This window comes from Electrona antarctica (assembly GCF_951216825.1).
Source record: "Electrona antarctica genome assembly, chromosome: 6".
Taxonomy (NCBI): Eukaryota; Metazoa; Chordata; class Actinopteri; order Myctophiformes; family Myctophidae; genus Electrona; species Electrona antarctica.
Genome location: NC_136811.1, coordinates 19,138,122 through 19,163,447, shown reverse-complemented (window position 1 = coordinate 19,163,447; position 25,326 = coordinate 19,138,122). Strand labels below are relative to the sequence as shown.

At 43.3% G+C, this 25,326-nt stretch overlaps 1 protein-coding gene across 5 annotated transcripts in view; it reads right to left on the bottom strand.

Annotated features, from left to right (window-relative positions):
• LOC306924497 (receptor-type tyrosine-protein phosphatase U) overlaps nucleotides 1–25,326 on the bottom strand; it is a 207,357-nt gene that overhangs the window by 28,705 nt on the left and 153,326 nt on the right. For 2 of the 5 annotated variants that reach the window (XM_079503017.1, XM_079503021.1), the window contains exons 13-21: nucleotides 18,874–18,910; nucleotides 16,175–16,313; nucleotides 14,986–15,015; nucleotides 14,482–14,636; nucleotides 12,485–12,672; nucleotides 7,992–8,064; nucleotides 7,377–7,453; nucleotides 2,100–2,136; nucleotides 503–600 (exon numbers count right to left, since the gene is read on the bottom strand). In XM_079503017.1, the coding sequence (XP_079359143.1) occupies nucleotides 503–600; nucleotides 2,100–2,136; nucleotides 7,377–7,453; nucleotides 7,992–8,064; nucleotides 12,485–12,672; nucleotides 14,482–14,636; nucleotides 14,986–15,015; nucleotides 16,175–16,313; nucleotides 18,874–18,910 (834 nt within the window). The remainder of the gene's footprint in view (nucleotides 1–502; nucleotides 601–2,099; nucleotides 2,137–7,376; nucleotides 7,454–7,991; nucleotides 8,065–12,484; nucleotides 12,673–14,481; nucleotides 14,637–14,985; nucleotides 15,016–16,174; nucleotides 16,314–18,873; nucleotides 18,911–25,326) is intronic. The other 3 variants (XM_079503018.1, XM_079503019.1, XM_079503020.1) reach the window with 3 other exon arrangements.

Here is a 25,326-nt window from a genome sequence, read left to right as displayed (position 1 = left end):
CAATATACTGTATAAAGTCACAATACCAACTTTGATGAGGCAGTATTCCATGGTTTTCTAAAGTTCCTGAAAAAATATATTTTCCATTTCTTGAAAAATTTACATTTTGGAGTTAGGTGGTTTCTCCCCGACAGCAGAGATATAATACTTTAATGCAGTATGTATTAGCCTACTGATGCCATTAGGAAATACATTACAGTGATTATGTACAATTTAGTTTGGACAAAGTTGTGGTAAAACAAAATGTTTGGCCAGAATCCAACGGGCTGCCCAGAATAATTCAGTCAGGAGTGCATGAAGTTGTTTTACGAGTACTTAATGTTTAGCACTAGATTTCCATGAACTAATGACAACATGTACACTTTACACAGACTGGCTGCACGGTGCTCTGAGCCCTCCACCAGATGCACGCTGCACTAAGGCCACTGCAGAGTGACGCTGGTGAATAAAGAATGTAAAGCTAACAGCAGCTCCGTCTAAAGGGAACAGTGATGTCACTCACCCTGCCTACCTCCACCAACTTGGTGATCATGACGATGCTGAAGCAGTTCTCCTGCCACACCATCCTCCAGAAATCCAACACCGTCTCCTGCTTGGGGCCTTGTGGAGGGAAGAAGAAACAGCCCCATCAGAGCTGCACTCTCAATGAAAACCACTTGTTGCTGTACATACAGTCATACATACATTTTGTTAATTATGTATGCAACAACTTTCAACTTGGCATCCCCATTTTGAGCTTGTCATTGTAGGCCTTTTTTTTAAACTAGCAAATCTACAAGTTCACAACTATGTATTATTTTGCTTACAAGTTGAATATACTCAAATACAAACCTATCATCATGACAACATATTGGTCAAAACATAAATCAACTTTATAGATTACCGATGTCTATAGCGCCCACTGTCACATCACTCATCATCATGCCCAAGTGACCTTGGTCAGATGACAGGACAGTGATCTGTGGAGATTGTACTGATTGGAGGATTCCAGGTAAGAGGGAGAGAAGGAGGTATGATGTCAATGAATCCCCCCCCCCCCCCCACCCCCTTTTCCCCTCACTGTATAGGTTTATTTTCCCTTTTTACCTCCTTTATGATGAATTCCTGTTCTTCTTTTTTTTTGGCTATATAGAAGTGTCTATTTGTACGTCTCTAAATGTTTTGATGATTTGAACAAGGTGGACCCTCTTGTAAACAAGTGTAATGCTTTATTATTGGGTCGTCCACTCACAGTTAAACAGTCTTTGTATTGAGTTGTGCTTGAAATGTACTGTAATTCCGCAAACTGTTAATACATATTTCAATCAATCAATCAAAAGCCTCCATCAGTCATTTTCATGTGGATATAACTTAGAATGGGAGACACCACTGGAACAACGAGCACCCAGAGAAACCATGCTCACAATGACACAAACACAGCTGAGCTCCCAACTCAGCTGTAAGTCTGTGTGTGTGTGTGTGTGTGTGTGTGTGTGTGTGTGTGTGTGTGTGTGTGTGTGTGTGTGTGTGTGTGTGTGTGTGTGTGTGTGTGTGTGTGTGTGTCACTCTCTCTTTCACTTCACACTCTGTCAATCTGCATGTCTGGAGCTGCTCAACTAATCGGTCGAGCAGCCCTTCAGCAACGTTTTGGCTGCAGACCCTGGCTTTGTGAGTTGCAGAGAGGGAACTGAAGGCTTCTTTTATTCCACGTCAAATTCCTGGACTCCTCACATCACAATGGTTTAGGAGCTATAATTAATGGGTTTAATTATTCATCTCTTCTTCATGATTAATTAATTCAGTGACATCAATCACACAGCTGCCACTGGGCGGTGGTCACACATGCCATCACCTTTAGATTCGCAGGACGCATGCTCTGGCTCAGGATGGAGAGCGAACAGATTTCTGATTTATTACTCACTTACAAAATCAAAAATACAGCACTGAAAGCATGAAAAATCAAAGCTACACACACACACACACGCACGCACGCACGCACACGCACACACACACACACACACACACACACACACACACACACACACACACACACACACACACACACACACACACACGCGCACGCACACACACGCACGCACACGCCTTGCAGGGATACTCACCCTGAGTGGCGATGAAGTGGTTGGATCGATGGTAGCCCTGAAAAAGAGAAGAGGAATGAGGTGCTGAGTAAGACCATGTGATCGTGGCTCACAGCTGGAAGGGAGATCATGTCTGGACAGCCGTCCCGTCTCCTCTGGCTCCCCGTCCTCTAATGACCCACTACATACTTTAATGTCGTCTTTCTCCACAGCCACCATATTAACTTGTATTCACAGTTAATTCGTCAGTATTCCTAAACCAAATGCCCTGATTGGTGCTGTAGTTTAGAGGCAAAACAGCATCTGTAAAAGCAGATAATTAATATGCTCACAAAATTATTTTGATACAGTATGGATTTTTTGCTGCGTGTACGTTATAATTCAAGCTAGCGTGAGTTATCTGAACAAGCATAACGTAGATGTGGGCGCCTTTCGATTTCAGAAGCCCTAATTAGTCAAAAATGGCTGATTCTTCACAGAGCGTCAGTATCCAATGAAGAAATAGAAATAATGTATTTTCATTGAAGCCACAACTGCAGACTAACAGATTACGGCCTTTTCTTTCATAGACTCAAACAGTTCTTGGCAGACAACAGCCCCAACATGTCTGTCTAATAGGTTTCACATGAAAGCATGCAGGCTATCATGGCCTTAATGAACTTGCTTCTTTTTTGTTGTTGTTCATTTTTGGATGGGTGGGCCGGTGCAGTGGGGGGCTACATCTTGCATGCACAGCGAAGCATTCTGAGATCTTTCATATCAAAGTAGAGAAGAGACTTTGATATAGATGTCCTCATGGTGAACACAGGATGTTCATGTGGAATGAGAGGGCACCACATGCAGCCGTGAGGGCAAAAGGGCAACAAGAGCGCCTGACGAAATGTGAGACAAACCGTTTGTTTCACACTAAACCACAACTCTTCCTCCTGAAAACAATACACTTCTTCTCTGGCTTTGCAATACAAGCTCAACAGTCGTTCCAAAGAGTGAGTGGGTGTTAAAATACCCTCCTGAATGTGACCTCATTATTACAATTAATTTGGAATCATTCCCAGGAGATATTTTTGAGAGGACATGCAGGAATGCCAACTGAGTGTTGGCATTATGAGTGTACTGGATTGCAAAGACACAAGACACCAGATCTTAAAGCATGAATGTTGCAAAATGACAAGACTTTTCAAAGCATACATGTGCATAAATGGACCCTCAATTGAGTCCTGCCTTTATTAAAACTCACAAACAGCCTCTTATACTTAGGTATGGAGCTTGAAACCTGATACCCGAACAAACTAAGCTTTTGGGCAAATAAGCTTTGGGCTTATCAAGCCTGCTATCGAGCATAGCAGCCCATGACGTCATGTTTACGATCATGTGGCGATCAAGAAATAAATCTGATCACACATGCTGGCACAAACTGACAGCAGTATATGACAATATAATTGTTTTAAAGGTGATATGTTTACCTTATGTGAGTCTAGTCTATTGCCTTTCAGCCTCTCTATAGGGACTTAAACAGTTACACTACTCTCTGTTGCTTGAGTGTACTTTGTTAAAGTTTCGAACGAGGCTTGCTTTAACTAGCTTAATAGGCTACACCTGGAGAGAGGTGGAAGAGGAGAAGACGTAATTCAGCGGTTTGTGTGGATGAATTAGGCTACACAAGATCACGTGTTGTGTAATTTGGACAAACACGAGGTAATCCATAGTAATACTACCACTGTCTGTCTGTGTTGTGCATGCGTCACAACGGCACGCCTGTGTCACTTCGACACCACACTTTCTCTCCCCTTCTCTCTCATCTCTCTGGACTCCTCGACAAATACATGCAGCAGCAGATCTGCAAGCCCACAACAGATCGCAACGCGTTGCTGATGCAATGCGGCATCAGCTGTGTTCCCTGTGCGTCTAAGCTAAAAAAATCTGAAGGATTACCTCGTACACAGCAAGTTGAAAAAGACAGACAGACCTATACGCAAAAGACCTGATTACCTCAGACCTAAACAATAGGTGAAAAATAGAACCACAAATAGAATGTTGGGAATAAAATAAAAAACATACAGGCTAATACGAGTAACTGTGTTTATATAATTACAACTGTATGGTACAAAACACTGAAGTCCTTAAACCAGAAACCTAACCTCACAAAAACTATGCCTAAACCTTAACCCTGACCTGTAAAACAAGCGCCCCCTCAGCGACCAACGACTCCCAGGCTCTGTAAAAAAGAGTCTGCCATGCCCAAATATGCGGTCTATGTCAGAATGATGTCAGAACAGGCCAGCTCCATATATGGAGATAGGGGTGATCATGTCCAAAGCCTGGGCAGAGGCTTTTGTGCTGGTTCTGGACAACCGGCTACCCGACGGATTCGACACCGGGCACTGCACTCCCTACGCGTGTGTCCAATTTGAAGTCGGTGGGGCGAACGGTTCTCGAGTTATGTGGATTACATTACGTATGTACAGAGACTTGGTGCATGTATAGATAGATGTCAAGTCTGTCCATGTCTCTCACGCGCAAGCGCCACACACACACACACACACACACACACACACACACACACACACACACACACACACACACACACACACACACACACACACACACACACACACACACACACACACACACACACAGAGTAATGTTATAATGTTTATATAAAGTTGCGCCTCCGAATGGGACTTGGGAATGTACAAGGTTGCAGATGGTGGAAAGGGGGACAAGCGACAAGGGACAAAAAGAAGGAAAGAAATGTAGTGTTGGGGGGGGGGGGGGGGGGGGGGGGGGGCAGGCAGAAAGAAGAGTGGTGAAGTACTTACTTCCCTGTTAATCCGAATCTACAGGGTCCAAAGTGGAGGAGGTGGACAGGGAGTTAAAAGAGAGACATACAGGCCAGTTAATGAGAGAGAGTAGTTATAGACAGGTGGAGCGACAGGAGACTGTGTGTGTGTGTGTGTGTGTGCGTGCGTGCGTGCGTGCGTGCGTGCGTGCGTGCGTGCGTGCGTGCGTGCGTGCGTGCGTGCGTGCGTGCGTGCGTGCGTGCGTGCGTGCGTGCGTGCGTGCGTGCGTGCGTGCGTGCGTGCGTGCGTGCGTGCGTGCGTGCGTGCGTGCCTCTGTGTCACTGTCAACGCCTGTGTGTGTGTGTGTCAACGCCTGTGTATGCAGTCATCCCTATGTTCCCCAGGTATGTATGCACATGTGCAAACATAGTTTAATCTGCCCCATGAAAAGGGCACTGTACCAATAAGGCACTGTATTGCACTATAATAAGGCACTGCATACACAATGAAGCCATACACACAAAGTCTGGCCAGCAGCCAAGCAATAAATTGAGTGTATAGAAAAATGTAAAATAGAGACCTTGAATGTCTTCACCTCTCCTTTGAACACCGATACGTTTCACAATGAAAGGAAATACAAAGATAAATAAAGCTTTTCCCTTTAACGTCTGTAGAAAGAGTCACAAGCTGCTCAAAACATGCTCCCGGAGAGCAGGTTGGTGTCTGTGCCGACGGTGTGTGAATGTGTGTGTGAGAATGGGTAATGCATTGTAAAGTGCTTTGGATAAAGGTGCTATATAAATGCACCATTTACCATTGACCATAGAAGACCTCATCTATTATGCACTTTGACCTGTCTGTGGTTACAAAACCACTTTACATCGATTACATGACATCATAAATGAAGTGTTAACATGGATTCTGATGTGAAGCGAGGGTGAAAAGGGTGGCTTCAGGTTCACAGATCTCCTCTATTCACCTTTTCACAGATGGACTGAAAAACTTGAATATCACAATGGACAAAGGATATGTCCAACACAGCTTTCTGTTTCGTTTGCTAAAACTCCACTATTTTGTTTGGTATATCCCTTGTTTATGTTGAAATCTGCTTCCTACCTTCCAACTGCCATTTTTCATTTTGGGGAAAACACAAACCTCTTGTTGTTAATGTCGATGGAAAAAACAAAAACAAACCAAAACAACATGCAGACAGAATGACACATATAAGCAACATATACATATATTACATAACGCGTGACCCCCCCCCCCCCCCCCCCCCCCCCCCCCCCCTATCCAGCAGCCTGACAGACAGTGAAGGTAAGCAGTGAAAGGGAATCAACTCTATCCAGCGATTGAATAACATCAATCATGTCTACTTCATTCAGTGTCTCATGGGTTTATATAAACAAACGAACAAGCATGCACATCCAGTCTAAAGTGCCATGTGCAGGACAGACGTCAGACTATAAAGGACAAATAGAATCCACACCCTGGTGGTCTTCCACCATCGTGACGTTTGCAGTCCATGTGGCTTTTCCTCAGCACTCTTCCAGAGGAAGAGCGACTTGCGATCGAAACATCAAGTACGATGGTGGAAGAAAAAACTTTTCGAGTCTGATCCAGTTTTTTTTAATGGGTTTACCTCTGAGAACTTCATATAAAAGGTATTCGTTCCAGTAAAATGATGTCAGCAGGGGTCAGTAGGGGTTGGGGACTGGGGATTCGGTGAATCAGGGATTATGACAGGTTTTGATTGTCCGTAGCTTTCAGGAACAAATACCAGGTCAAAATGTGGGCCAGCAGTACCGGCTGTAGTGGTGAGAATAATCATTATTTTCTGGGACTTGAGTCATTTAGTTCCTGTTCACTAAAAAGATTAGTTCCTATGATTTGCTCTGCCCTCCTCACATAGTTTAGTCCAATGACGACAGAGGAACGTCTCTCTTCAGCCAGACAAAATGATTACTTTGTAACTGACTGACGGAACTTTGCGTCACCAGGCTTTCCACACAGAGGAAAATGAAGGACTCAAGGAACGATTACTTTTGAGGTAGTGACCAAGTTCGTTCCCGTTCACCAAAAAGAGCGAATGACTTTGAACAAATCACTCGCCAATGAAACAACACTAACCGGCTGGTTTGCGGCACAAACACTTGGGAGTTGGACTGTGTCTTTGTAGCACAGTTAAAAGCTTGGTGTGCTCAAACTGATGACTTAGACTAGAAGATCAGAAATAAATGCAGACATTAAACAAACAGTCTGATCAAAAGAAAAAAAAAATGCACTCAGAATAAAGTATTAGGGGATTTTAATGTGCTGCAGTAGCAGCGGTCATGAAACGGACACGTTTCAGCCCCTCAGGCCTTTGACAGTTTCAACACATTAGACTCTGAACCTTATTTTGTGTGGATTGATTCTTTGATGCTTTGTAGCACCATGACAGTCTGTGTCCATGTTGGATAAGCACCTCAGTGGACTGTGAAGACACAACTCTGATTGGTTGGTAGGTGAGACTTACGTCGATGTAGTTGGCGTTGATGTAGTCAGAGTTGGGGTCACCCAGGAGTGGGTGGAGCTTGACTCTGTGGCGGTCACCTGAGATGGTAGAACAATGAAAGAGGAATAAAATCAAACGGCATAGGAATATTACAATAAAAAATATAGACAAAAGGTTTAGTGTTACTGTAGCATAAGAGGCCGTGTCCACAGGAAGGGTTTATCATGTCCAGAATGATTCTAAGGAGTGTTTTTCATTGCCTGCAATGTTCAACACTATCAACCGTTGCTGTCGTTCAATGTGGAGTCATCTGCATTATTAGCACAAACAGCCTAGCAGAAATAACAGTAAACATGGACTTCTCATGGTAATGATTCAAAGGTCATAAATGAACTAGTTGTCAGACACAGCCAGGATGATCGAACATGACATTGATGAGCGGTGCTTGTCTCCAAAAGTTTAACTATTTTCTAATTCAACCACCCAGGGCGCACTGCCACATTTACCATAGAAATGCATGACAGAATGGAGCTGGCAGCTGAACAAATGCTTTCTTTGGACACAGCCCCTCAGTCTTTGATCTGTGACATTTGACGTTTTACTTCACAAAGGGCAGAACATCTCCTGGTAACTTACATCCCGTCAAGGTATCATGTCTCCCTTTGGTTTTGTCTTTCTTCTTTGTGCTGTCCCAGCCATCAAAAAAGCTCTGTGGAAGACAATACATTCTTATTATGGAGATAGCGGCTTTGTGAACCTCCCCTATTAACCATTTAGCCAACTTAGATAAGCCAATGTGGCTTTTCAGCATTGTGTTTCTTTTGTTTAAGTGCGATAAGGAATATAGTTTTTTCACGGTTATCAAACTGAAATCCTATCAGCAAGTCATCTCTCAAGCACAGCCGGGGTTTACATCAACAGGGCAGTAGCGTTGTGAGAATGTTTTGAGATAAGGAATGATTGTGTGCTTTATGCATGTTAAGTATTTAAACAAGGACACAAGAGTCACACAGAGACTGCTACAGTAGAACCCCCACTGCTACTCCCCATTAGACTGTGTATTCATCTGATAATAGTAAGTAGGTCGGAGAGGCTTATTGTTGGTATAAGCGTTACAATGCACTAGACCAGGGGTTCTCAACCCGTGGGTCGCGACCCCTCGGGGGGTCGCCAAATTATTTTAGGGGGTCCCCAAATTATTTTCCAAAAAAAAAAAAAAAAAGATTTTTTTTTAAAATTTTATTTTCATGATTTTTCAAAAATAGCAGATCTACAAGCTCATAGCGCGCCACCGAGTGGCGCACTATGAGCTTGTAGATCTGCTATTTTTCAATAGCTAAATTATAACAATGCTTAAAACACCAAAAGGGGTTCCCGCCCAAAATGGTTTAAGGTTATTGTAGCAGTCAATTTATATTGGGGGTCGGGAGGGGGCGGGGCGGGGGTCCCGAGACATTGCCAAAGCATTTCCGGGGGTCCCCGGCCAAAAACGTTGAGAACCCCTGCACTAGACCTCTGGGAGTGTGATTGCTGAGGAGGAGTGTCACACCTATCATCAGTTCCTAGTACTTACCCTACAACTTTCCACACCCAAGCCGTGCTAGTCATAGGCTGAGTTGGCGGTGTCCATTATCGAACCCATGACCTTGTTGGTCCAAAGGAGAGTGCTCTACCGACTGAGCTACCCGGACACAAATAACAGGTTGCTCCTAGAAGAAGTGTCCTGTTGTTGTTGTTGTTATAGCCTATACTGGCTCACCTGCCAGTGAGAAGCCCCCACCGTGAGGAGATGGTACTTCAACCTCTCCATTGCGGTTTGATGCGAACGTGCTTATTGACCCGATTGGTTTGTTCCGCCAATAAAAGGGTAAAAAGACACTCACACACACAGTCTCTTTAGGACTGGCAACAGAGGTTTGATCAATGTCTTAACAGCACCTCTGCGTTCCACAGGGAAATAAAGAGTACCTGGCAGGAGAGCATAATTTTCCTTTGTAATGGAGCCAGACACTCCATCAAAACACAATGTGGAGAGAGAGAGAGAGAGAGAGAGAGAGAGAGAGAGAGAGAGAGAGAGTTTTAACAGCGGGTGACAGACTGACACATTTTCCGGAAGTGCATTATTTGTCAATGGGACCCGGCAACTACTGGCGATAGCCGGCGTACAGGCGATGGTCGAAAAGGGAGTGGAGGAACGTCGCCCGAAAAGAAGAAAATAATTGATCTTTTGGGCGACATCGTCCGGCAATATCGGGCGATTAGGCGATAGCCAAATGAAATTCATGTGTCGCTCGCCGTTGTTCTCCCGCTGTTAAAACTGAGAGAGAGAGAGGCAAACACTAGAGTGAGTATATGGATTTGGGGAGTGGCCTAGCTGTGTTTTGCTCGTGAGGGAGAATTTAATGGCTGTACACTGGCGGTTCCACAGGGGGACTAGTGCAGCCCAGAGAAGAACTGCAAGATGTTTTCTCTTCTTCAGAAGTGTCAGAGGAGCATGGCTAACAGAGCAGGAGCTCTCCTGCTCTAACATACAGAATCATCCCAGCGGGAGGAGGCCGTATTCAGGGACACCACAGTGTCCCCTGTACTCACACAACTATGGATATGGAGGTTATTACACCAACAGCAGAACCAATGTTCTATCTATCTGTACACTTGTCTCTATTTTATAGTTCAGTGGAAAAGCTAAATCCACCTCTATATAAAGAGCAGGAGAGCGTAACCGGCCAAATGACTATGTGCCACGCAAAGGAAAGCCATTTACATTATGTGCCAGAGCTGTGAGCAGGTTGGGAACAATGTATTTTGATTCAGAATAATTCTCTTCATTACCCAGCCAGCCAGACCATATCGCTGCTGTTGGGTGGAAACCTTGTATGTCCAAAACGGTTACTTTTCTGGAAATGAAAACAATAAAAATAACCTGTGATTCAATGGATCCAATGTAGTAATTATTTAGTCACATTCTCTTGTTAATAGTTTTTATTGGTTCAATATATAAAAAAAAAACCCAGACATTTAAACACTTTCTTTCACTTTAACCTTTAAAAAAATAGTTAAAATAGCGGATCTGCAGATCATACAGCTTGTAGTTCTGCTATTTCTGCTAAACTCTTGTACAACGATTAAGGCATTCATTTAAAAAAGAGCATTAAAAGTTGCATTAAAATGTTGCTACAGTATGAGGTTTCTGCCCGACAGCGTCGATATGCTCCTTGTGAGCACGAGTGTCTCCTCTCTCTGTACCCTTGGTTTCCTGTCTCTCTACACAGACCCTCCTGTATCTGAAATAAAGCATTCCACACACAAGGAGTGTTCTTCTCTCCACCAAGCTTTGTGCAGGAGAGCAGGACAAATAACCTCTGCTACCAAGAAGCAACGCGTTCTGACTTTGTGATACATTGAGACTCGTAAAGCCTTCTCTCAGCTGTCAGTAGGGTGTGTGTGTGTGTGTGTGTGTGTGTGTGTGTGTGTGTGTGTGTGTGTGTGTGTGTGTGTGTGTGTGTGTGTGTGTGTGTGTGTGTACTCATCAGGTCTGCCATGGTGACAGAGGTCCTCTTTAAGGCCAGATGAGGATGATTTATTCATAGTCCTGCTAATTAATTTCAGAGGCAATAAGGAGAGTCTATATGGAAGATGTCAGAACAGGATGGATGGCACCCTGCACCGCCCACACCTAAAGAAAACACATTTTGTACCATATGCTTCACTTTATGCTAAAGGTGATTTCAATATCTGAACTCTCATGACTTCAATATGCAGCTATATTGAAGTATAGATAGATAGATTTCTTATGTCCATCATAAGATGCTTACAAGACACACAAAAATGTACATGACAACCAGGAATAGTCTGGTGACCACCGGAGAGACGGGTGACAGCCGGAATGTAGACGGCACCCGGGAGCAGTATGGCAGCCGGAATGTAGACGGCACCCGGGAGCAGTATTTGTTGGCGCCAAACCCACGGTGAGGCCTTTAGGAGGGCCATTCACCGTTGCCCAGGTGGAGCCTGCAGAACCATTGTGGCTCAATAATCCACCACTCCTGAATGAAGGAAGTGTCTGGTACTGGGAGTCATGGTGCAACGCACAGGTCCTGGACCTGGTGAGACGTAGGAGGGGCCCGGCCAGGAGTCAAGGAGGCCCTCCACGCGCCAGATTGATCTACCTCCCAGTCCCGGCAGAGTAGTTCCGGAGCAACGGATTGTGTGGCCCTGGTCTTTCCCTAATGGGACTGATCGAGGGTAGCTACTGGGACGTAAGTCGGGACTTGATCAGCCCGGCTGGGTCACCTGAGTGAGGGGTATGATGATGCGAGACCCGAAACCCTGAAGACCTTGGGATACATCACTGAGGATACCTCCCAGGTGCATCCATGCAATGTTTTTCCGTTCTACATACTGTACACCAAGATACACCACAAACAAAATGCATAAACAGTAATGGATACATATGTTCTCCAACGCAACTGCCATGCCTTCTCTATTAGTTTTACAAAAACAAAAGCGTCAGCCAACATAGAACATTAAGACATCCAAAACAAATGTGGGTTCTTATCCTGGATTTGTTCAAATAACACATTTCTTACATCATGGTATGTACTAATTTATCTAATACATGTGAATGCTACAATATGTTGATTAATTTAATACAAAGAACCAAAATGGAAAGTCCCCAAGGAGTATTTTGTGATATCCCTTTAGCCTTAAAGGAGTAGTTCACCCAAAACAATGACTTATTTTCTATCACTTACAAACCCCATGAAGTCTTGAATTCATGGAGATTTTATTTTGTTTTGTAGCATTCTTTGTAGCCAATAATTTGATGAAAGGCACCAGAGACTTCACCGGTAGGAGACTCTGCTGGTTTCAGCTTCATGGGGTGTGTAACTGATAGAAAATAAGTCATTTTTGGGTGAACGTCTCCTTTAACGTCTTACTGTACCACATGCTGTATTCTAAATGGCTCCCACCCCGAGCACGGCAGACCTTTGCTATGTGTCAGTCTCCACTGTACTATCAAAATAAAGGAAGGAAATAAATGCACACCACACATTGTATAGTGTCAGTGAATACTTGCGCATATGGCCTCATACTGTATAGTGTCAGTGAATACTTCAGAATCTCACCTCATACTCCTGCTTGAAGCCGTAGCCCTCAGCGGTCTTCATCTGGTTAATGTGCTGGAGGAGGTCAGCTACGCGGACGGCAGGATGGAGCTGTCCTGTGTGGTACGGAGAGCCTTTACGTCCACACTGACGCCTAGGGGAGCCTCCCAGCAGACTGCTGGACTCGTTGACTGAACTGCGAGCCTCGCCTGCAAGGGGGAGGAGGGACCAGGACACAGGGCTTTTTAGAATGAGATCAACTCATTTTGCAGTTTTCTGCAGTCTAGTGAGAATCAGTGAATACAGATATAGTCTGTACGTACTCCCAAAAATAATTCCCTCACAAACCACCATCATAGTGGGCCTATATCAAACTCTGAAATCTTATGAATTTGACTAATTTCTTCTAATTTCTTCAAATACTGCTTGGTATATTTTGTTTGGTATGTTCATGTTTTATTCTAACTCATAGTGACTGGAGACACTATGGCTTCTTTCTTTGGCATTAATTTGGGATAACAATAAAACAGTGGTGCCCAAACGGATACGTATATTAGTAGGGGAATTCGTGGCTTAGACTGGATCACAGTTCAGAACAAAAAACAGGCTTTTCCGTTATGTGGAAAGGTTAGGGTGGTTAGGAAATTCATACAATCCCCTGTGTTTATCCCCTCTGTGTGTGTACAGCGTAGAAGCTCGCACACTAAATCCCCGTCCCAATCTCCACGGCTTCTGTCGAGGTGTCTCGCTCACTTATTTTAAGTCATTCTGGGTACAGAGTGACAGCTAATAAATACGAGGCAGACTTAACAAGAGATTTTCTGTTGGACAAGCACTGCTATATGGGCCCTTTTTTTTTGGACGGTACAATATCCTTTGCCAATGTAATAGGAGGCGTACGTGTGCTGCCATATCAATTTAACGATGACATCCCTGCCAACACGCCTATGAAAAACTGTCCATCAACAAAATATGCTTCCTGTGAATTGCTTGTTTCTTCTGTAGCACACCTGAACTAAATCACACTAAGCACTGCAGAAAAAAGATAGTGTGCCATGCTAGTACACATGAGGGCAGGAAATCACATTTAACTGATTCCAGCTTAAATGTAGAGAACATTTCAATAATTGTAAAAACATGAACACAATATAATTTGCATTATGTTTATGATACACTAAATATAATTGGTGTGCCATATTGGACTGAAGAGAGAGAAAAAAAGATCTGCAAACAGTCTTCGATGTTCCCAAACAACTTTATTAGAGCGGAAAATACAACATTTTGACATCTGCAGTATTCGTCAGGTATATCATATTGGACTGAACACATGCATTTATTTAATAAAACCTTATCCATGCACATGCTTGATTGGGGTTAAGAAAGCATGTCTAAAAAATAGATATTATTGGAAAATGTGTCTTGAACATAAACATCTCTTTCATACTGCAGGAGACCGAGGGTATCAAAAGGAGTCAAAGCCAGACTAGAATTGCAAATCATTACTCAGAATGCAGAGAGCCGTTTCTCTCACTTTCTGTATTGTGCCAGTCCTCTGGTTCGCCAGGCTTCTTGAACAGCGACAGACAGAACTTGAGTAAGGTTAATGGCTTGCCTATTGTAACTTTTTACTTTTCTTTATTTCGCTTTTTGTAAATTAATGGCATACTTCATTTACTAGATTGTCGCTAAAATAGCCGATCTAGAAACTATCTAGAAATTGCATTGTGTTGGAGATTGGAGAGCAGGATGTTTTGGGGGGAAAAGAAGCATGAAGGGGAAGTCTGGGTGAAGGTACTTTGTCATACGGTTGTTTCCTATCAGAATGGTTCAGGTGTGAATGGTTCTCTGATAGACACCACACTATCAACACCATAACAATCTGATGGACGATCCATGCCAGCATCTGACACTGTATGAAGAAATGGTCTGTGCTGTGAATGAAAGTGTGCATGCGTGCGTGTGTGCGTGCGTGCGTGCGTGCGTGCGTGCGTGCGTGCGTGCGTGCGTGCGTGTCTTACTGCGTGCCGAGCAGGTGTGTGCGTCCATGAAAGACAGTGCCATCCTCTCATCCTCCTGCAAGGTGCTCTGGTCTGTGAAACTGTGCTCCATAGAGCCCATATGGCTCTTCTCCTGGCGGTAGCTAATAGGTGTTTTATTCATGTTCACTGGTTTCCTATCAAATAAAGATGGAGAGAGAAGGAGGAGGGATGGATGGAAGGACCAGAAGGAGAAAGAGAAGGAGAGAGAGACACTGACACAGAGTTTCAGAGAGAGTAGGAAAGGAGCCGTGGGAGACAAAAAGGAAAGGAGAGAAGGAGATAGTGGATGTCAGGGGGAGAGTGAGTACAAGAGGGGAGGAAAGGAGACGATGAAGAATGCATTTCATAATAATTTGCACCCACCCACCCTGGCTGCAACTTTAGTGGATGACAGCCATGTGCACAAGCATGTATATGATGGAACACTAAATAAACAATGGCAAAAGTTTTAAAAAAAAAGAAAAAAGAAAAACGATCACTTACGGATAGTAAGAGTAAGAGTAGATGTCCCTTCTGGAGAAGTGTGAGGATGGAGGAGGAGGAAGAGGAGGAAAAGGAAGAAGAGGAGAGGAGGAGGAGAGATAAGAAAATCAAGAGAAAGAAGAGAATGTAAGCTGCAAGCAATGCCAGCTGTGGGCTGAAGCAGGGATGCATTGATTTCAGTGGAGATGGGAACCATTTGGATGCATGTGACACATGCATATATACAGCATTATAGCAAGCAAGGCACTGACAGTCCCAATCACAGCCAAAGCAGAGAAACACGTCTCTCCTTTCTCCTTTAGCGCCGTCTCAACTCTCAACTTTAATGAACATACGTGGCTTCATGCCAGAAGCACATTTGGCGATCAATTGTCTGAGAACTAACTGGCAGCTTATTGGACAGCGGTCCAGACTAATGTGGGGACTATAGTGTCAACGCTAACGTCAACAGTATGCCGTGTGAGGTCAGCATGTTTGATAATGATTACCAGAGCCCTCAGCCATCTCTCACTTGGCATGTAGTGTCAGTTGGAATTTCACATACATTATTTAATTTGTGGTAGAACATCTTATTCTAGACTTTCCTCCTCGGGCTGGCACATGGTTACAGCTGACTAAGACGCAGAGCAAAGCAAGTCTCTGTAGATGATTATATGTAGTTTAGCATGTTCCCAAAATGGCCATGCATACAGTATTTTTCTGTGATCTATTTAGAATATGTCGTAATGCATCAGCAGAAGGTAAGCGTCTGATGCAAAACAAGGATTTCACATTAAAAGCCTCCTCTTACCCTACTAGCTCTGTTTGACTAATAGTTAGATAGCTAGAGAGCTTTGGGATCACTGGCTAATAATCTCTAAAAGCACACCTTTTCCTACCAATTACCGTCTCATTTAAGGGTCAGACCGCTGCTTGGTGGGTGTAATTAACTGGCTAATTGAATTGAATCAGCCTTTAATTAAATACTTCACACTCAGATAAACTTGCGTGGTCTCGCTGGTGCAGCATAACGGATTGGAAACAATACAGGCTAGCTGTGCTTCCAGTATCTCTCCTAAACAATGCTATCCTTTCACCAAGTACAGCTAATAGAAGACAATGATTAGGGGACTGTTCAGAGAGAAAGCATTTCACGATAATATAAATTACAAGAGAGCAAGATGAGATGGGCAAGCTGAGCGCCACTCACCCTTTCTTGATGATGATGATGACGGCTCCCAGCAGTAGAATGAGGACCACCAGCCCTCCGGCACACACCCCAAGGATCAGCCCCATCTCCTCAGAGTGTTGGGACACCTCCAGGGCCCTGCGGTGGTCCTTACAGGCCGCTAGCAGAGAGAGAGAGAGAGAGAGAGAGAGAGAGAGAGAGAGAGAGAGAGAGAGAGAGAGAGAGAGAGAGAGAGAGAGAGAGAGAGAGAGAGAGAGAGAGAGATAGAAAGAGAGAGAGATTAATACACACAATGTCTGTGAAAATCTGACTGAAAAAAAAGAAAAACACGCACGCGCGCACGCACACACACACACACACACACACCTTTCTTTCGGTTGTGTGTGTGCTCTCCAGAGGCAAAAATGCAATTACTATATCCAGAATGATGATAATAATAATTATTTGGGGATTGTTTCTGATTTATACGAAAAGGATGGGGGATGGGTTCTAATAGAGGATTGTGATTTAAAAAGGGGTCTGCAATTACTTCAAACAAAATAATTATCTTTTACTTTGGATTGAAACGATGACAGTGGGTTGTAATCTCTGCTCACAATCCCACACAGCGCTACAGTCATCATGTCAAGGTGCCCTGCTGTCTGTGCAATACTGCAAAAGGTCATTATAATAATGGTGGGTTATTCATTCCACTGGCATAAAGCTCCATATTTATGTTAATAGCACAACAAAGCTCTTTTCTGTGTCTGGCTACAGTAAGCCAGTCTAGTTTGTCCCGAGTGGTGTCAGTGTGTCCTTTAGTCCCTGACAGACCCGCAACGAGCCCCTCCTGAGCCCTGTTGGAAGAGCCTAAACAATCTCCAGAGCAGCACAAAGTCACAGCAGGCCTGGGGCCAGTGATGGAGAGCGCTAGCAAGCTAGCTAGCAGCCTGTTGGGGCTGAAGCAGATCTGGGGCAGAAGAACGGGGAAACAGAGCCATGTTTTAGCCTTCTCTATCGGCAGCCAGGGGCATTAGATCGGCCTCAGCCCAAATAGCACTGAAAGTGGGACGATATGGAACGACGGTGAAACTCATAGCGAGATGTTTTAAGATGATGTTGAGATGATGAGACAACAAAATACCTCCTCACTAATACTTTAGTTTGAGAGTGTTGGATGTTGTAAGACAATGCTCTGTGATAGCATGTGATTTCAGGTGTGATACAGTTCATGGACCATGTCACATGATGTTCCTGCTTTACTTCATCACTGAAAGTCAAATGGTGACTTATAGGTTATCGAAGAGCACCGTCTAGCGTAAAAACTGAAAACACGACATGTGTCAGAAGAGGTAATTGGTGCTCAACGCCTGATTGTAAATCTGACGAGATTTCTTTCTGGAAAAGATCTGGACAGTCCCACTGTAGATCAAAGATGAAGGTTGTTGTGATGGTTTTGCCTTTGCACAGAGTGACAGTGAGCATCCCAAGGTGTCCTGGTATCTGTGACAGACTGCTGGCTGACTGAGAACAACAAAAGGCTCTGGTGTGACCGTGAGCTTCTTCATCCAGACAGAGTTAGAGGAGCGAGCTCACAGCCTGCTGTGCAACTGATTACTGGAACTTCATTTCAAATTACGCCTCTTGAGTGATATAGGAGTACATTGCAGATGCTACAAACGTAGAAGGGGTTGAAATCAATTTAAGTTCTCTGACATTTTAGACAGATAAGACGGGCAGCGCTGCATTTAGCCCCAGAATTTCTATTAAACCAAACACGAGCATGAAATAGATTTTCACATGAATCCATGCACCTGCCGGCTGCCCACCGGGGGATATTGGCACTTAGAGTAGAAATGGAAGGTCTATTGTTGTGGTGGGCCTGCCAGAGGATCCTTAATTAAACTGTCACCTGGAAGTTGAAATGTAATCTTCAGCTTTGTTATCCGAGCCAAAATCATTTGCCTCCACTTTGCCTGTGATAGTAACGTCTCAGGACCCCCGTCATGCAGGGGGCATGTTAATGGTACAGAGACCACCAGATCCAAAGAAACTAAATACACTCTGACCTGTCATAGCTTCTAATTGAAAATCACTCTTAGCAGCTCTGTGTGCGTGCGTGCGTGCGTGCGTGCGTGCGTGCGTGCGTGTGTGTGTGCATCTCAGATGGAGTGAAGCGTGGGGTTGAAGCGGTTAGTCTTGTCTCTCAGCTTCACGCTCGAGTGGAGCTTTGTCTCTTCTGTTTTTCAGCCACAAAAACAGTAAAAGTCGAGTCTTACACTTACTGTACAGTAGAACTGCTGTGAGAACTACTGTATGATACATAACTGTTATTCACACCGATCTGCTTTGAGTACTGTCATCAGGACACATACTGTAGTCAAGTTCCCTGTCCTTTTCCTGGGGGGAAGCTGCATGTCATTTGATCTTCTGAACCACACAAAGGTGTGTGCGTCCCAGAATCTAACCTCAAACCAGCTGGATGAAAGTCTGACCCCTAATCCATCCCTGCTTCATGCCCCTTTTCTCACAATCTCATTGTTAGAAGAAAACATGCGCTCGGATTAAAATGAAAAGAAATACATAACATCGGCAAATCAGTTCATGCCAGCAAGGGACACTGTGGCACTACAGAGTATGAATTAAGCTTCAAGCTCTCTGATACTTTATTCTATGAAGAGACATTCCATTTAAGGTCACATTTTAAATGAAAAACCAAAACAATAAAGGAGTTGAATTACCTTTGCGAGCGATACGGATGCAGTTTATTCTGGTTTCCTGAAAGAGAAGGAGAGCATGGTGATCAGAGGGCTTGGTGACACTTTGCATTCTGCATAGACTCATGATAAAAGCCAGGATTTAGAATGTGTCCCCTTTTCCATATTCCTTACTTGAAAAGGACCAGGACAAACTTGAAGAATAGTCACAAAAGAAAAGACTGCTGGGTAATATCTGTAAGGATTCCTTCATTACACAGATATCAGGTGGGGTCATCAGTTTGAGGACAGAATCCAATAAAGCTACTTTAAATGAGTGGAAACATAAACCAGAGTAGCTGTTGTGAAGCATTTGACTGAGAGAACAGAGAGACTTAAATAAATGATGAGAGCTGAAAGAGAGTAAATGAGGAGGCTTCAGGGACCAATGGAATGCCACTACAAAAGGGAATTAATTTGGTCTGCTGTATTTGGACTGATGACATATCGCTGTTATCAAAAGGAACTTAGTGACCTCATCTGCTCTAGGAGGAGATGCGTTATCAAATTAAGACTTACAGATATTATTTCAGGCATTATGGGACAATTATGTAAATGCACGTCCAGAAACAACCAAAAGCACTTTCCTCAAACTGCAGCTGAATTGTCTTTTTAATTAAAAATCCATTTTGGGCCCAAGTCCTCTTAAACAACATCTTAATCCAGTGATGGTGCAGGAACAAGGAAGGATTTTTATAGAAAATGACAATCTCTCTGAAACTGGCTGTTTCTACCAACACCAGAGACATACAGTATAGTAAATCCACACCTGCATACCGCAAAGAATGCAATACTGCAGTTTCCATGAAAACACACTTTTACTCATCTGCATTCAGTGCATCCCCAGATGAACAGGCACAACATGCTGCAGAAGTAATACAAATAAGAAGCAGAACCATTCAATACTGGTTTTCCATGAAAAATAACTATTCATATTCCTCACTTTGCCATGAGAACCACATGATTCATAGTGACCATATACAGATATACTATGTCAATGTGTGGCCGTCTGTGCTGGTGTGATGGAAGCAAAGTGGTGACATGAAGCTCCCACTGCAGCGACTCAGAGCTGACATCCTCCAGATCTGTCACTCAACTAAGTCAATGAATTATCAACACTATTAATAACAACAATTAGAAATGGTGGAGGAGAGAGCTATCTTTCTCGAGAAACGTAAAGAGCCATAGAAGTTGGTTGGCCTTTCCTTATGCACCGTACTCGTTGTGTTTCGCACATGAGCGCTGCCGTTCACTTCCTTGTTTACGGCTCCAAAACAATGGCTCGTAACTCCTAATCTAGGGAGCTCTCCGTGGTTTTGACGAAAAGGACAATGTTCTGTATTCATTTCTGACTACAGCATGCATCTCGTTTGGAATATAAACGCTTCTAGAGAGACTTTAGCGTCACCAGCGTGAGGTAAGAACTGAAGATTATGCCTCCCGGTTTTTTTTGGGGGGGGGGGGACCTTTCAGAGTAAAATCTGCAGATCTGCTGGCACTCTAGCGCCTTTATTTTGATGACATATCGCTGTTATCAAAAGGAACTTAGTGACCTCATCTGCTCTAGGAGGAGATGCGTTATCAAATTAAGACTTACAGATATTATTTCAGGCATTATGGGACAATTATGTAAATGCACGTCCAGAAACAACCAAAAACACTTTCCTCAAACTGCAGCTGAATTGTCTTTTTAATTAAAAATCCATTTTGGGCCCAAGTCCTCTTAAACAACATCTTAATCCAGTGATGGTGCAGGAACAGTAAGGCTGTCCCCAAACATTCAAGGTTCGAATGTTCGCTCGTTAGGGTTGGCACTCGAATCTTAATTAATGGGCTTGAACCATTCGTTTTATTTTTTTATTTTTTTTTATTAAATAAAAAAAAATATTTTTTCCCTTTTTTTATTAACTCGAAAATATATCTCGGCGAGAATGCGATATGAGCATGTAAAAAAAAAAGTAAGTTTCTAGTGCATTCCTGTCAGAAGTTATGATTTTTTTTAAAGAAATATCTCCTAGTTCTGCTGTCCCATCTCCCGTGCTTGTAATTTGGTGATTGGCCTGCAGCTGAGGTGAATTGAATGGAATGTCTGACGCGTCTCTCTCACACACACACACACACACACCAGCATGATCGCTGACAGGGGCCATGATATATTAGCATATGCTCTCTAGCATCACATCACAAAAAGTAGGGAACTCTGATCATTGTTAAGCAAAACGGTCACGGAGGATCTGCTTTTGCCCTGTGCCCACTTCACTTCAATGCGCCTCCCAGAATACACAGGTGGAACAAATAACGAGCAATATACGCTGTTTTAGCTGCCTGCCAGCAAGCTCACGTGAGCTTGCAGATCAGCTGTTTTCGCGTAGCCACTTGACGGTGTTTGTGTGTGTGTGTGTGTGTGTGTGTGTGTGTGTGTGTGTGTGTGTGTGTGTGTTGGGAGAGACGAGAGAGATTGATAAAGAGCAGGGGAGACGCGCTGATATCTCAAAGGTTATTTTTTAAATTAATTGGAAACAAATGGTCCGGATGTTCGCTCGGGAATTCCTGCCGAAGTTCGAGTCCAAAAAAAAGGGCTAAGGTACAGCCTTAAGGAACAGAGGAAGGATTTTTATATTCATTTCTGACTACAGCATGCATCTCGTTTGGAATATAAACGCTTCTAGAGAGACTTTAGCGTCACCAGCGTGAGGTAAGAACGGAAGATTATGCCTCCCGGTTTTTTTTTGGGGGGGGGGGGGACCTTTCAGAGTAAAATCTGCAGATCTGCTGGCACTCTAGCGCCTTTATTTTGAAAGATGCTGGTGGTGGCATTGGTTGTGTTAAAAAACCTATAGTATACAACAACAGCAGACAATGTGTTAATCACATTGCTCAAACCATAATCATGTCACATCACATGTGAATGCATGTCAACAACCAGGAAATGTATAGTCAAGATAATGTGGAACTCCATGCAGGTACTGTATAACTTTATAAGGCTATTTCTGGCAGCTATTGTCTTAGCTACTGCAGAGTGTTAACAAAGACTGTTATTTTCCATTTGGCAAAGGAGACAGACGGACAGGGAGAGAAGTGCTTTGATGAGACTGTCAAAGGGAGCAGGGTGGGGAATGCAAGTGGGTGGTGACAAATTCAAAGTCAGTATTTTAATGAGCTGTTGGATGTGTCCACATAGTGTAAATACAGCTTTTAACACTTACATGTACAGTTTTAGGAAGAAAAATAATCAGGATGTATAATAATACACAATGGTTATTATGTAGGGGCCTGTGGCAACTTTGAAATGATCAAAGCAGACATCTTATACACAGCTCTGTGCTGCCCCCACTGGAGAGACTTGGTGTTACTTCACAGCTCTGCGAAACAGAAACAGGTGTGTGTGTGTGCGTGCGTGCGTGCGTGCGTGCGCGTGCATGAGTGAAAATGTGTGGCGCACGATTAACTGAAACCCATACGACACTTTCAAAGTAATCCCCAACCTTTCAAGAGCTTTTTTGGATGCATCAATCAAAGCAATTAAAAACTGTGAAGATAATTAGCACAGGGAAATGGCAAATATTAAAGTCTGTTCACACCATTCTGACTGATGATAATGTTTTTGAGGATGAGTTGTGATGTTGCCTCCACAAAGACATTCACAAACTTAAATGAACTGAACAGGCTATGATATATAAACTACTGTTTAGCTTACCGTTGAGTTACTTAACACATTTTGGGCGGGAACCCCTCTTGGTGTTTATAGCATTATGCCACGCTTTAGCTATTGAAAAATAGCAGATCTACAAGCTCATAGCGCGCCACCGAGTGGCGCGCTACGAGCTTGTAGGTCTGCTATTTTTTAAAAGTCGTGAAAATGTGGCGCAAATCTTTGAATATATATTTCCGAGCGAACATTTTTAACTAAAATATTGGCTTCTGGGGGGGTCCCTGGAACTACATATTTTGAGATGGGGGTCCGTGGCCCAATAGAGATAATTCTGGGGGTCCTTGACATGAAAAAGGTTGAGCACCACTGACATAGAAACATGGGTTTTTCAGGAAAATGTTCGGATTTAGAAGCCTTTTTTTTAATCGACCTCAGTCCACAATGGGTTAATAATGGTTTCATTATTTTACATAAAACCAGCAGGGAAAATACTGTATGTACATCATATTGATCAAAGTAAGAAGCTGTGTAACACAAACAGGCATTCAGAAACATTCTGTGATCATCTAACTAATAATGTCTCCAGCTGTGTGTGTGGTGGGAGGAGCCACCAGCATCCATAGCAGCAGAGCTACTGTAGGTCAGGTGGGGGCTGGGATGTGCCACTGTGCCCCCATGTTCACTGTGGCTCATGGGCGCCAGCTAGCTGGCCCCCTGCCAGGCAAAACAAAACCTAATCCCATCCGCTGGTTAAAGCCAGGTCTTCCCTTCATAATCCTACGCTCAGCGCTCTGCTTGTGTGAAGTGCTCACACTGCACTCCCACCGTGTGTTTGTCCACTGGGACGGAAACACATTCCTGTGTTTGCAGACGAGCAGCCCTGCTGTGCTGTGATGTATGGATTTACTATTAAAAAGAAGAAAAAGGAAACGGTAACGTTATCAGAAAGCGACCCGCTGCTGGCAGAGTTCACGGAAGTCAAGCTGCAAAACCTTGCATGTATTTATTCCCAACTGATAATCACACAGAGACCAACGGCAAATCTGACCCAAATGTACAGTATGAGGAATGGCTGAGCTCCATGCTCCATGCTGAGCTCCATGCGCCGCAGGGTGTGAATATCTATTTTCTACCTATATCCAATTATCCTTAAGTAATGTCTCTCACTAATGGGGAACGTGAACTGGGTTTAGTTAGCCTCTCACTCCTGTATGCACATTAGGAATGAAAATTTGCAGCGTTCGTTTAATGCACTTCAAGATGCCCTCAGAGAGCTAAAGCTTGTAATAAATGCTGGAAAAACTAAATTCATGGTATTCTCCAGGGCCAAGGGTATTGATTATAACAACTTACCGTACATATCACTACCTCTAATGGATCAAACATAGAAAAGGTTTGCTGAATACAAGTACCTTGGAATATGGCTTGATGACAAATTTACATTTAAATACCATATTGACAATCTTGTCTGTAAACTACGGCAAAAAAATGTGTTTTTTTCTACCGGATAACAGAGCTAGTTTCCAAATTCCATGTAGGAAAAGAGTTATTGAAGCAGTCTTTCTTTATGTATTGGACTATGGAGATGTCATCTAGAAAAGCTGCTCCTTCTGTCCTCAAGCCCTTGGATGCAGTTTATCACTCTGAGATTTATATCTGGTGAACTTTATAGAACTCATCACTGCGTCCTATACGACAGAGTGGGCTGGCCTTCCTTGGTATCTATTTATTTTTAAAGCAATTGATGGGACTTTACCGTTGTATATTAAAGCTCTGCTGGATTGGAACCCTGTAACATATAGGACACACTACATAGTCACTGGCTCACACTAAAGGTTCCAAATGTAAACACAGAACTGGGGAAAACAGCCTTTTGTTTTAGTGCCACAAACACGTGGAATGACTTACAGCTTAAATTAAAGATCTGCTCTCCCATTAAATCTTAAATATTTGATTGCAGACTTACCCCCAAGTGTCTGCAACTGTTTTTAAACATGTATTAGATCACACAATGAGGAAATGTTGCTGTTCTGTTTTGTTTTTTGCTTTGAAAAGCAGAATAAATCGAGAATAAATAAAGGTTTGAATGAATGAATGAATGAATGAATGAATTAATGAATGAATGAAATACAAAACACTGTCTATATGTAGAAAGGCGAATTCCCCTTTGTTTTGCTGCTTTCACGATCAAGGAGGGTGTTGTGTTGTATATAGTTGATGACATGTATAATTGTGTTATTTTTTTATGCTATGTTGATGAAGTGAATATTTAGGACCACAATGGAAACACGTCCCCAAGACTGTTTTTGTGTGATCCTTTTAGCCTTAATGTATCTGTTCTGACTAATAAAGTGCGGTATTCAACAAATCAAGAAATGGGATTGAAGGTGTGGGATTATAATCTGCCACCAATCTACTGGGATCAAATCAGCCCAAAAGGACCCAAAAAGGGCTTTTCATGGTGTTGATGTACCGTGGAGGAGTATTGCGGTCGGTGGCTCCTGGACCAATTCAATACTATTGGGCATTAATTATTCATAAAGGCTACAAGTAGATAATAGATTCTTTGGGAATGAAAAACATGAATAATTCATGGTTACATTATATCAATATTTGACTGAGGTATCAGCTCTCTCTAGCCAAGGGCTGCAGAGATTGCACACCATGCTTCTGGTTCCATTGTGAGTCAGACCCATGTGGATGCAGCCTCCTTTCCCTCTGCAGGGGAAGGTGTTCGTCACACTGTGTAATGAGCTCAGCTGAGTGGGAATAAGAGACAGGAAAAC